This window comes from Capra hircus, chromosome 8 (assembly GCF_001704415.2).
Source record: "Capra hircus breed San Clemente chromosome 8, ASM170441v1, whole genome shotgun sequence".
NCBI classification, from domain to species: Eukaryota; Metazoa; Chordata; class Mammalia; order Artiodactyla; family Bovidae; genus Capra; species Capra hircus.
The window spans coordinates 71,356,902-71,370,584 of NC_030815.1; the positions used below are offsets into that span (position 1 = coordinate 71,356,902).

Consider the following 13,683-nt stretch of genomic DNA (forward strand, 5'->3'; position numbering starts at 1 on the left):
GTAGAAGACTCTTGACAGTGTCTTGGACTGCAAGGAGATCCAACCAGTCCATTCTAAAGGAGATCAATCTTGGGTATTCTTTGGAAGGAATGATGCTAAAGCTGAAACTCCAATACTTTGACCACCTCATGCGAAGAGTTGACTCACTGGAAAAGACTCTGATGCTGGGAGGGATTGGGGGCAGGAGGAGAAGGGGATGACAGAAGATGAAATGGCTGAATGGCATCACCGACTCGATGGACATGAGCTTGAGTGAACTCCAAGAGTTGGTGATGGACAGGGAGGCCTGGCGAGCTGCAGTTCATGGGGTCGCAAAAAGTCGAACAGACTGAGCGACTGAACTGGACTCAGCTGAATAGATACTGATGGGTGATGTCTGCTATTACTTTATGTTCATGGGTGATGCCTATAATTTTCTCATTGTGTCTTTATAAATCTGAGTACAGGATTATGTTAATCATTAAGTAAAGTGGAGTGTTCTCATTTATCTAAATTCTCTGGAAAAATTTATGTAAGAATGGAAGATCCTCCCTAAACATCTGTTTAGAACTTGTCAGTACCCAAATGGGCCTAGAGTTCTGAGCAATATTTTAATTAAAGATCCAATGTCTTTAGTAGTTATAAGAACCTTCAGGTTTTTTATATCTTCTTATACAAGTTTTAGTATATTTTACTAGACATTTTCCTCGTTCACTTGAATTTCAATGTTTTGGTTTAAAATTCCTCATAATACTTACTTATCTTTTCAATATCTATAGGATCTGTAGCATGCTTTTTTTATCTTTTTTTGTATTATCCTAACAAAATTTTAAAACTTTATTCTTTATGGTTTGTTTTTCTTTTTCAAACTTTTTTTTTTTTTTTTGCTATTTCAAAGTCTGCTTTATACAATTCCCTTTCCTTAAATTTATTTCATCTTAAAATTCTTGAAAGAAATCTTTGCTTCTTTAGTTTTCAGTTTGTAGCCCATATGGTAACTGATAATTTCATTATCATTTGACTTAAATTATTTTCAATTTTCCATCTGCTTTCTTCTTTGCCCTTGAAATGTTTAGTTGTATATTTCTTAATATATATGCATATACAGATTATCTAGCTATTGTTAACATTATATGCAGCATAATTCCATAGAGATCAGAAAATCTACAGTGTTGAGAATGTGTTGAAATTTATTGACACTTTCTATGACTCAGCATATGCCCATATTGTAGGTGTTGTGTCTGCGCACAAAAAAATATGTATTATGCAGTTATGTGCAGTATTGTCCGTGTTTTTTAATCCATGTTTGTTAGTTGTGTGTAATATTTTAATCCTTACTGATATCTTGTTTGTTTGTTGTACCAATTACAGAGCCACAAGTGTTAAAATCCCCAGTGTAATTGTGAATTTGGCTATCACTTCTTGTTCTATTCAGTTCAGTTCAGTCCAGTCACTCAGTCATGTCCGATTTTTGTGACTCCATGGACTGAAGTCTTCTTTGTTTGTCACCAACTCCCAGAGCTTGCTCAAACTCATGTCCATCGAGTTGGTGATGCCATCCAACCATCTCACCCTCTGTCGTCCCCTTCTCCTCCTGCCTTCAATCTTTCCCAGCATCAGAATCTTTTCTAATGAGTCAGCTCTTTGCATCAGGTGGCCAAAGTATTGGAGCTTCAGCTTCAGCATCAGTCCTTTCAATGAATATTCAGGACTCATTTGCTTTAGGATTGACTGGTTGGATCTCCTTGCAGCTCAAGGAACTCTCAAGAGTCTTCTCTAGCACCGCAGTTCAAAAGCGTCAATTCTTCAACACTCCACTTTCTTTACAGTCCAACTCTCACATTCATACATGACTACTGGAACAATCACAGCTTTGACTAGACAGACCTTTGTCAGTAAAGTAATGTCTTTGCTTTTTAGTATGCTGTCTAGGTTTGTCATAGCTTTTCTTCCAAAGAGAAAGCATCTTTTAATTTCATGGCTACAGTCACCATCTGCAGTGATTTTGCAGCCCAAGAAAATTCTGGGTCTATTAATGCCTATATATTTTGAGACCTTGATATCCACTACAAAAAGGCTTAGAATTGTATGTCTTCCCAGTGAATTAACACTCTAGTCATTATGAAATGCTTGTATGTATCTCTAGTTTTCTTGCCTTTTAAAGTCTGCAGATCATGGAGAAAAATGTAGCTGTACCATATTTATTTTGTTCTAACTTTTTTCTTACTTTTATTTTCATCCTTTCTGAAACCTCATGTTTTACATCTGCCTCTCATTTTAAAAATACAAATATATTTAAAATTTTCAATGTATGGCAAAACCAATACAGTATTGTAAAGTAAAATATAGTAAAAATAAAAATTAAAAAAAAATTTAGATTGATAATAATTTTTTAAAAATCTGGTCCATTTAAATTAAATGTAATTACTGATATACTTGGGTGTATTCTTCCTATCTGGTCTCTTCCTTTTTCTCTTCTTTCTTATCTTATGGGCGTCATAAGGATTTTAATCACTCCAGTTTTCTTTTTATTAATTTGGAGATTATGCATTTATTTTGTATTCTTTAAGTGGCCATCATAAGAATTTCCAGTTTATTTCTTTTAATACAGACTTTACTTTTTAGAGCTGATTTTAACTCCACAGGAAAACTGAGTAGAAAGTACAAAGGTTTCCCATGTATTCTGCCCCAAACGTGCACAGTCATCCCCACCACTAACATCCCCCACCAGAGTGCAATGTTTGTTATAGTTAATGAACCTACATGGAGGCATGATTATCACCCAAAGTCTGCAGTTTACATTAAGGTTCAGTCTTGGTTTATTTACTCTTCATTCTTTTGTGCATTTCTGGGCTTTCATCCAGAATCATTCTCCTTTCTGTCTTTCTGAGTTCCTGCTCTCTCATTCCAAACTAATTTTCTCTCACTCCAGAGTAATTTCCCCCTATTCTTTAGCACTTCTGTGTTTTTAGGAAGCTTTTTTTTTTTTTTTTTAAGTTCAATTTGCTGTTTTTAGTGAGAGAGCTGGTTCAAATTTCCTGGACCTACGTTTCCAGAAATAGAAAAGACTGTGTTTTCTGTTCAGACACTGCCATCTTCAACTATAAAGCTGCTTCCTGTTATAATACTCTCCATCTGTCATGCCCCAGCTTTATACCTAGACCACGACCTTTCAAATTATGGGTGTCTGTGAAGTACTGCTGAGTTCGTCTTTATTTCCTCTGGACTATGTCACTCTTTTGAAATTACCTACAGTGTTGTTAGTGCAAGTACACTAAAAAAGTTCTGAACATATCTATACTATTTCTAACACAAATACCTTATAATTGCATTTCCTTTGGTTTTTTGGATAGAAATTTTTATGGAGGGTAGAGAGTATTTAGTATTTAAACAATTATTATCTTACCTAGAATTCTACTTCTGAGGTCTCTACCTTTCTGCATGCATGTGTGTTCACGTTTGTGAGCTTTTCTTGCATTTATGCCAAAAAAGTATTATTATTGATTTAGTGATCTCTGTAATAAGAGAGCAGTCAGTAGCTGTTGGCATCGCTCTTCAAACTTGTACCCCCGGTCTTTGCGGTTTCAGATTATTATGAGAAATTAATATATGAGATAACAGAAGATTAAAGTTGCACTCATTAACTAGGCTGTAGATAAAATAGAAAACATCTTCAGTTCAGTTCAGTCACTCAGTCATGTCCAACTCTTTGCGACCCCATGAATCGCAGTATGCAGGCCTCCCTATCCATCACCAACTCCCGGAGTTCACCCAAACCCACGTCCATCGAGTCAGTGATGCCATCCAGCCATCTCATCCTCGGTCGTCCCCTTCTCCTCCTGCCCTCAATCCCTCCCAGCATCAGAGTCTTCTCCAATGAGTCAACTTTTCGCATGGGGTGGCCAAAGTACTGGAGTTTCAGCTTTAGCATCATTCCTTCCAAAGAACACCCAGGGCTGATCTCTTTTAGGATGGACTGGTTGGATCTCCTTGCAGTCCAAGGGACTCTCAAGAGTGTTCTTCAACACCACAGTTCAAAAGCATCAATTCTTCAGCACTCAGCTTTCTTCACAGTCCAACTCTCACATCCATACATGACCACTGGAAAAACCATAGCCTTGACTAGAGAGACCTTTGTTGGCAAAGTAATGTCTCTGCTTTTGAATATGCTATCTAGGTTGGTCATAACTTTCCTTCCAAGGAGTAAGCACCTTTTAATTTCATGGCTGCAGTCACCATCTGCAGTGATTTTGGAGCCCCCAAAAATAAAGTCAGCCACTGTTTCCACTGTTTCCCCATCTATTTCCCATGAAGTGATCTTATAACCCCCCCAAATATAATTCTAATATAGAGTAAACATCAATAGAATACTCACTTATGTCCCATCTATCTATCAGTTATCAATTATCCATTTGTTCTCTTTTTTATGTCTCAGCTTCTTATTTGCTCCTAAGAGGAGTAGGATTTCAGGACTTTAGGTTATTTTTACGTGCTTTATTCCAAGGTTGAATTTTAAAAAATGCTTCTTTCCTCTTCTGCCATCCCCCTTACTTCATACACTTTCTGATCTTCCAGCCTTTTGTTTTCAATTTATTCCTTCTAAGCATTCTCAGTTATTTCGATGCTTTACTAATCTCATGTAAAATGTTCTGCATAGATCCTCTTTAGCCCCTTTATCTAAATAACATTATGATAATCATTATCAAGATACATTTTCATTTTACTGGCTATGAGAGATTTTCCAGGGAACACATGTTCTTTGGAAAGAGGATCGATGATGTTTGTGATAAAGAAATCAGGACCAGTGTGATGTGTATTTGTGAACTGATCATATTTTCATGAGGCCCTTGTTCTCTGTTGCAGACTTCTCCATTGTGGTTGGGGTGCTGTTCCCTGTGGCTGTCATATTTGTGGTGGTTGCTATAGTAATCCGATGCCGAAGCTCCAGAGAAAAGCAGAAGCTAGTCCAGAGGTAGGCCCTGCTTTGGGGACAGCTGATTCACTATAAATGTAACGACCCAAATTATCAAATTTCATCTCATTTTAGTTTGCTTCAAGTACTCAGAGATAACTACAGATACATTTTTCTCAGACCAGATGCTTGGTAGTCTGTTTACTGGGGGCATTTTTCACAGGAAGACCTGCTTTTTTTCTTCTGTTTATCACTGTTTATAATTCATAATAAGAAGAGCTCTCATTATTAAATATTTTAACACTCATTATACAGATACAGTCTTTAAAATGTATTGATGACAGCTTTATAGCAAGCACCTTGGTTAGCCCTTTTGCATATATTATATCATCTAATCTTCATAAGAACATTTAATCTTCACAAGGAAATAAGATTTACTTATTAGTATTTCCACTTTATAGATGAAAAGGTATATATTTATCCTCACAACAATCCTGCAAGGTTAGGGACTCCACATTTTTACTGATGTGGAAACAGAAGCTCAGGGAGGTAAGCAAGCATGTTTAAAGTCTTACAACCTAAGTAATGAAATCTAGATTTGCACCTACATCAGTCAGTCTTTAAAACATAATCTTGACACTACAGTATCTTTCCAGCATTTTCAAAAGACTGACTTATTCACTCAGAATGGGCTTCTGATAAGTATTTAATGAATAAAATAAATCTTTATTTACTTAAAAGACATAATTTAGATAAAAACTGGACTCAAGACCATCATGATTAGATATCATGGCTTGGTAGAGAATCAAAAAGAAAATCAGTGGTGATCATTATGAATTACAGAAAAGGGAAACCCGGAGGATGTCCTAGGGAGCAGACGAAAAGCCCAGCAGTTACCAAGAAGGACACAGAAAGGCAAAGGAAAGGAGCAGACTTCTCTCAAATCTCCCTCTTGTGGTAAAGACACTGCTAAGTCACTGTAAATGCTATGCTTTTACACAGGCCACTGTCTACCATTGATACCGGCCTACACAATCAGAAGAAACCACAGATGGCGAAGACTGTTCAACCCCAAGAGGTGAACCAGAGTCTGTAGTGTGTTTTCTGTGGACCCCAGCTTATGACCTTCTCTCTCTCTTTAGCTGTCATTTCTACTCAGCAATGTTTTACAAATCTATCTCACTAGTATGTAGTACTAGTATGTAGCAAGGACTGCAAGTTTTGTAACTACACATTCAGAAAGTTCGCCTTTGCCTTTTGTTAAATGCAAAAGACTCTCTAAAATGTAGAGGTTGCTTTTCTCTCTAAAATGTAGAGGCCGCTTTGCTGTGGTTTACAAAAGGCAAAGAGATTAAAAAAAACAAAAAACAAAAGAAAGGTAGATGCCAGCTTCCTCTCCCTCTCTTTATCTCTCTCTGTGTGATTCTAGGTCAATTCCTTATTCCTTTTGCAATATCCTGATAACGATGATAATATGTATACTTGTGGGCTTCCCAGGTGGTGCTAGTGGTAAAGAATCTGCCTGCCAATGCAGGAGACATCAGACGAGGTTTCGATCCCTGGGTCAGGAAGATCCCTGCAAGAGGACATGGCAACCCACTCCAGTATTCTTGCCTGGAGAATCCCATGGACAGAAGACCCTGGCAGGCAATAGTTCAAAGAGTCGGACATGACTTAGCAACTATAACAGCAACAACATGTACACTTGTATGACAATACATGTAATATGTATAATCTTTAATGCCCTAGTTGTATCCTGCAAGTTTAGAAATTTAGATAGCAAGTGGTTAACGATAGTGACATTGATAATAATGTTTTTGATGGAAACATAACCATCTCTGATAGCTTTGTACCCAGCAGAGTGCAGAGACTGGGTCACTATGATTGTCCCTCTAGTTTCTTGGTGCCATCTTAGTTCTGAGCTCACATTATCAGAAAAGGTGCTTATTTGGAAGCTGAAATTAAGAAACTTAATATTTCATTTTTTAAAATGTATATGTTCTTATTAAATGAAAGATTCTTTAAATTCTATAGTGCTTTACAATTTTCAGAATTCAATATAAATATTTTATGGACATATGATGAACATAGCTTTCTATGTCTGTTGGCATTGAGTTTATTTCTGAACTGTATGTGTACACCTAAATGAAAGCAGTAAACATATGTTCATGCATGGTAAGTCACTTTTGTCATGTCTGACTCTTTGTGACTTCATGGACCATAGCCTGTTGGGCTCCTCTGTCCATGGGATTCTCCAGGCAAGAACACTGGAAGGGGTTGCCATGCCCTCTTCCAGAGGATCTTCCCAACTGAGGGACTGAACCTGCATCTCTTGCACCTCCTGCATTAGCAGGCAGGTTCTTTACCCTTAGCACCACCTGAGAAGACTCGGGAAGCCCGTATGTAAATATACAGGTTTAGATTATTCCTAGTTTTCTATATCTGAAAATGACTTAGTGAAAGTCACTCAGTTGTGTCTGACTCTTTGCTACCCCATGGACTATACAGTCTATGGAATTCTCTAGGCCAGAACACTGGAGTGGGTACCCTTTCCCTTCCCCAGGGGATCTTTCCAACCCAGGGATCAAACCAAGGTCTCCCACATTGCGGGTGGATTCTTTACCAGCCGAGCCACATAAACCTTTCTTTTAAACACACCTATTTTCAAGGCCCCATTTTTTAATTAAGTATTTTTTTTAACCTTCATGCTAGCTACCTACAAATCCAAGTTTTCCTCCACCACTGATTTCTATATCTGTATCATCCTCTTTTCTTGTAAGTATCAGATGGTCACTGGCAATGTTTGAAAGAACCCTTGTGCCCAATGTGGATGATATCTTTCAAACTCTGGGTTCCATTCTAGGATGCTCTATGCTAACGTGAGAGATTGTAGCCCAAAGGAATATTGGAGAAAGCAAGACCTCCCTCCTCACTATTTATAAATTAGTATGGCTATTATTTTGACTGTTAAAAATAGTTCTGTTATATAATTGTTTAAAAGGGATACATGGTTCTGCTGTAGAAGATGAATTGTCTCCTTCAAAGGATAGTCTCTAGATGCATAGTTTGGAGGACATAAAACTGTGTTATAAATTAGATTTTACTTCCTTATTCTAGATAGAATAAGGCCTCTACTAGTCACAGTTTTCTAGAGGAGGAAGTGTATGAAAAAGAGTCCATAAAGGGAAATCCAGAATAAAAGCCAAAACCCATGAAGAGGTAGAGTCATTCATTCAACTGGATCCTGAGAATCTTGCCTCCTACTTGGTACTCTATTGTGAGTAAATGAGAAAGAACTAAAACTTAAGGTCATTTTTTCAATGATTTTTGCATTTTTGCTGGGAAAGCAAGTCATATACGTATGGAGCACCTGTGCTGTGTGTGCCTAGTTGCTCAGTCATGTCTGACTCTTTGTGACCCTCTGTCTGTGGGCATTCTCCAGGCAAGAATACTGAGTTGGGTTACCATGCCCTCCTCCAGGGGACCTTCCTGACTCAGAGACTGAACCCAGGTCTCCCACATTGCAGGCAAATTCTTTACTGTCTGAGCCACTAGGGAAGCCCATGGAATGCCTCATATGTGATGAGTGCCAAAGTAGATGATGCTACAGAGAAAAGTATGGTGAAGGGATAAGGAATGGGCTACAAATGGTATAGTAAGAGGAAAATCCACTGACCAACTGGTTGGAGTCTGTACTGTACCCTGAGAGTCAGGTAGAAATTAAAATAAGTGGCCAAGACTTCCCTAGTGGTCCACTGGTTGGGACTTTACCTTCCAATGTGGGGATATAGGTTCAGTCCCTGATTGGGGTCCTAGGATCCCACATGCCTCATGAGAAAAGAACCAAAACATTGAAAAAAAATGGAAGCAATATTGTAACAAATTCTGTAGTCTCTAAAAAGGGTCCACATCAAAAAATCTTTTAAAAAAAGTAAGTGACAAGGAAGTAAGGAAGAACTGAAGTAAGGAAATGAGTACAGTAAAGACAAGAAGTGAATAACATTTTTAATGCTGACCATTATTTTTGTTTCTATTATAGCATAGAAACATAAAAGGACTTTCTTCTACTGTTTTCAAGGATAATCCAGTGTCTAAACCTAAGATTAGTGATACATAGTCAAACTGTTACAATCTTGTAGCACTCCTAGAATCAAGGACAGAAATTCTAACCATGTCTTTCAAGAAGATGTTCACTGAGGACAGTATCTCTATAACTGTGCAATAGGCTTTAGTATCTGTTTGCCCTCTAGTATGGACAATAACCAAGAGAAAGAAGATGTAAGGGTCTTTACTAGAAAGTGATAACCCCAATATTCTTTGTTTTCTCAGAAATATTACCCAGGGATAGTGAGATGGAGAAAATTTCCCACAGAAAAACACTCAGCATGATATCACTGCTCTTCTGATCCCCACCTTCTTTCCTAGAAGTACCCACCCATATGGATAGTTTGATCCCAGTGTGATGTTTTTCTCTTTTTCTTTCTCTACCCTCCTGTGTTCCCACTCCTTCATTGTGAAGTATCACAGAATCTATAGAAAAGGACATGTGACTACAAAGAATACATTTTAACTTCTTAATAGTTAAAGGTTATCTACATTTTTAGGAAAAAATCATTATTTAAGAGTTTTGTCTTTCTTTAGGACTCCAATCCAAAAATCTGAAGTAACACCTAAACAAGTGTTGCCGGGTAAATGATCAACTTGGAAGACTGGACAATCTGGATGGAAGAGAAATGTACTTACTTCCTCTCTATTATTTGCCATCAATACCCAGCAAGGCTACTATTTCTTGATTACACTTTAATGACACAAAATTTCAAGAGAGACATACTCTTGATAGTCTTTGTATGAATTAAAATTTTCTGTTCTCCATACTTATGGGAAAGAGGATGATTCTAAACAATGAGCTACGAAGCTGATATTTCTAATTAGGTGAATTTCCTAATCTTTCCCACACCCCATTTTTGACCATGATGCTGGCTAATATTTGTTACAGGACTTGTGCACCTTTATTTTCTCACTTGCTAGGAATTAATTCACCCTCTAATGATAATAAAAAATAAGAAATCACAGGAAACTGGGAGAAAATTGCACACTCATCATTAAATAACTAGCAACATCTTAACTGTTTGAACCATGAAACTGTCAAACTAGAGCACTTAGTTACAAAAAAAAATTATATAAACCTTCTCTGGTTTACATAATATCTTTTTCCTACATTATCTTCTGCTGTCCTTATTAGCTGCGTAATTGGAAGTTCACTACAACTGATTAAGCTTTATTAACTAAATTTTTATAGGAATTTGTATAATTCAGTTATTGGCAAGCATAAAGTGAACATTACTAAGTAGAAAAGTTTTAGTTAAATAAATTGATAACATAAACCAGAAATAAATTACTAACATAAACCAGAGTTTGTAAATTGGTGACTTGCAGGATGTTTTTGGACTGCAGATTTATTTTATTTGGCCTGAATAATTTTGGCCAAAAAAGTATTTTCGAGTGTTTTGAATGTATTGCCAATATTTAAAAATTGAGAAATCTTGCATAAACATCCAGATACCAGCATTTTAAAAGTAATCAAATGATTTGTCAACGCTGCAATCACATTGCCAACAGTAACCATTGGCTTAGTTGACTAGTGATGGAACAGAGTTGGTAGATTGCCTACTAAAACTTTCTTCCCTTTCAGAACTCAATTTTTTTTTTCATTTTTTCATATTAAAAAAAATCTCTGTAATAACCTCTATGGGAAAAGTATCTGAAAAGGAATAGATATATGTTGTTCTTCAGTCACTCAGTCATGTCCAACTCTTTGTGACATAATGGACTATAGCACGCCAGGCTTCCCTGTCTTTTTTTTTCCCCCTGTCTTTTACCATCTTCCAGAGCTTGTTCAAACTCATGTCAGTTGAGTCGGTGATGTTATCCAACTGTCTCATCCTCTGTAGATACATGAGTGTGTATGATTAAATCACTTATCCTGTATACCTAACATTAACACAACATTGTAAATCAGCTATATTGCAATATAAAATTAAAAAAAAATTAATGGTAATCCTAACTCCATCTCCTGAATAAATTTCTATCACAGTAAATCAATCACAATAATCTCATTTCCTTACCAATGGTTGATTGATTTGGAGGTGTGTGTACCATTACTGCAGATGGAGGAGGCAGAGTTACAGGTGCATCCACAGTTGGAGGGCTGAGATTGCATGCCCACTGCTCTCCGGTTCCCTTGGCCACAACCATCTCCTGCAGCCAGGAGGCCAGCATTGTATAGACTGCCTCCCCTGAAACTACCTGTTCTCTGAAGCTGTGGGCTCAGCTGGAGGGATCCAGGATGGCAGGCACGGCATCTGCTCTTTCCCTTGTTTCGCCTCCTCTGTCTTCTAGTCCACCCACCTTTTAGAAGGACAGCTATGTGGAATGCTCTGCTGCCCATGTGTGTTGGACAAAGACACCTTTGAGTTATGGATGTTTTACTGTTTGTAGATTGAAGGAAAGAGACAAAGGGAACATCTCACATTGTCATGATGCTGACATCACTCTTGAAAAGCATTTATTAAGGAGTTTTATATGCAGAGTTTCCTAAAAGGAAAACTGTGTTTTTCTTAGTTGTCTAATTCCATTTAGTCATTTGCTCTTTTTTTTTTTTAAATTGTCTTCTTATCCTTCTTTTTGAGGTAACTGCATTGAAGTAGGCTTTGGACCGAGGAATATTAAAAACAAAACAAACGCAGCAGTATTTTTGCTGATGGGACAAGTCTAGAGATATGTTAGGGAATTTCTAAGAAAGGTATCCTAGTTCTTACTGAATAAGATAGAGCAGAAAGATGAAAAGAATACAACCTGGTCTTTTAATGCTGTCATAAATTGGTAAATTAATAACTGCCTGAGTCATTGTGTACTTTCTTGGGACTTCTGTTTATGACCAATAAAATTTGTCAAATTAGATTTGCTCTTACTTGCCACGGAAGCCATCCTGATTAATAAAGTAACTGCTTCTATTATTGGGATACATGCTTTCCTCTTCAACATCACTGCCACATATTGCTTTCAGAAAAAGACCTTGCTTTGCCAATGACAACTTTAGACATTGCTTAGCAATTAGCCCTGGATTTAATTTCCACTAAGTTACTAAGCAGGAGAAAACTATAGTATGCAATTTATTATGAAAGTGTCTCTTTTTTAAAATTTAACTCTTAGGACTTCCCTGGCTGTCCAGTGGTGAAGATTTCACCTTGCAGTGCAGGAGTTACAAGTTCAATCCCTGGTCTGGGTGCTAAAATTCCACATTCCCCATGGCTAATAAGCTAAAATGTAAAACAGACGTATGCAACAAATTCAATAAAGACTTTAAAACATAGTTCATATGAAAAAAAATCTGAAAAAACAATTTAACTCTTTTCTCTATCACACCTAGTGTTGAAGTCCATATTCTTTTTTTAAAATAAATTTTAAAAAATGTATTGTGGTAAGAACATTTGACATAACATCTGTCCTCTTGACAGATATTTAAATGTACCATAAAATATTATCTATTAATATAAGTACAATATTATATAGCAGCTCTATATTCTTATTCATCTTTCAAAATGGAAATTTTATACCTATTGATTAGCAATTCCCCATTCCCCATCCACTCCTAATCTTGAAATCACAATTTTATGCTTTGCTTCCATGAGTTTGCCTATTTTATATACCCCATATAAATGGAATCATGCAATATTTGTTCTTCTGTGATTCATTTATTATATTTAGCATAATGTCCTCCAGGTTCACCCATGCTGTTGCCTATGACAGGATTTCCTTCATTTTTAAAGATTAAGTAATATTCCATTGTATGTATATCAGTTCAGTTCAGTTCAGTCGCTCAGTCGTGTCCGACTCTTTGTGACCCCATGAATCTCAGCAGGCCAGGCCTCCCTGTCCATCACCAAGTTCCAGAGTTCACTCAGACTCACGTCCATCGAATCGAATCAGTGATGTCATCCAGCCATTTCATCCTCGGTCGTCCCCTTCTCCTCCTGCCTCCAATCCCTCCCAGCATCAGTGTCTTTTCCAATGAGTCAACTCTTCGCATGAGGTGGCCAAAGTACTGGAGCTTCAGCTTTAGCATCATTCCTTCCAAAGAACACCCAGGACTGATCTCCTTCAGAATGGACTGGTTGGATCTCCTTGCAGTCCAAGGGACTCTCAAGAGTCTTCTCCAACACCATAGTTCAAAAGCATCAATTCTTCTGCCCTCAGCCTTCTTCACAGTCCAACTCTCACATCCGTACATGACTACTGGAAAAACCATATTTAAAAAAATTCATTCATTTATTGATGGGCATTTACATTGTTTCACATTTTGGGTATTATGAAACATGCTACAATGAACAAGGGATTGCAGATAACTCTTTGAGATCCTGATTTCACTTCTTTTATATAAATATCCAGAGATGGAAGTGCTGAAACATATGGTAGTTCCATTTTTAATTTTTCTGAGAAATCTTTGTACTGTTTTCCATAGTGGTGCCCCAATTTACACTCCAACTAACAGTGCACAAAATTTCCCTTTACTCCACACCGTCACCAACTCACGTTGTCTCTGGCCTTTTCAATACTAGCCATCCTAACAGGTATGAGGTGATATTTCATTGTGATTTTGATTTGCATTTCCCTGACAATCAGTGAAGTTGAGCACCTTTTTATATACCTGCTAGTCATTTGTCTGTCTTCTTTGGATAAATGTTTATTTGGTTCCTTTGCCTGTTTTTTAAAACCTAGTTGTTCTCTTGAAA

The 13,683-nt window shown here is 37.2% G+C and overlaps 1 protein-coding gene across 1 annotated transcript in view; it reads left to right on the top strand.

The window, feature by feature from the left end:
- The window catches only part of ADAM28 (ADAM metallopeptidase domain 28), a 77,116-nt gene extending 65,255 nt beyond the window's left edge, over nt 1-11,861 (top strand). The window contains exons 19-21 of the mRNA XM_005684210.3: nt 4,843-4,951; nt 5,894-5,969; nt 9,533-11,861. Coding sequence (XP_005684267.3) covers nt 4,843-4,951; nt 5,894-5,969; nt 9,533-9,553 — 206 coding nt within the window. The 3' untranslated portion in view covers nt 9,554-11,861. The remainder of the gene's footprint in view (nt 1-4,842; nt 4,952-5,893; nt 5,970-9,532) is intronic.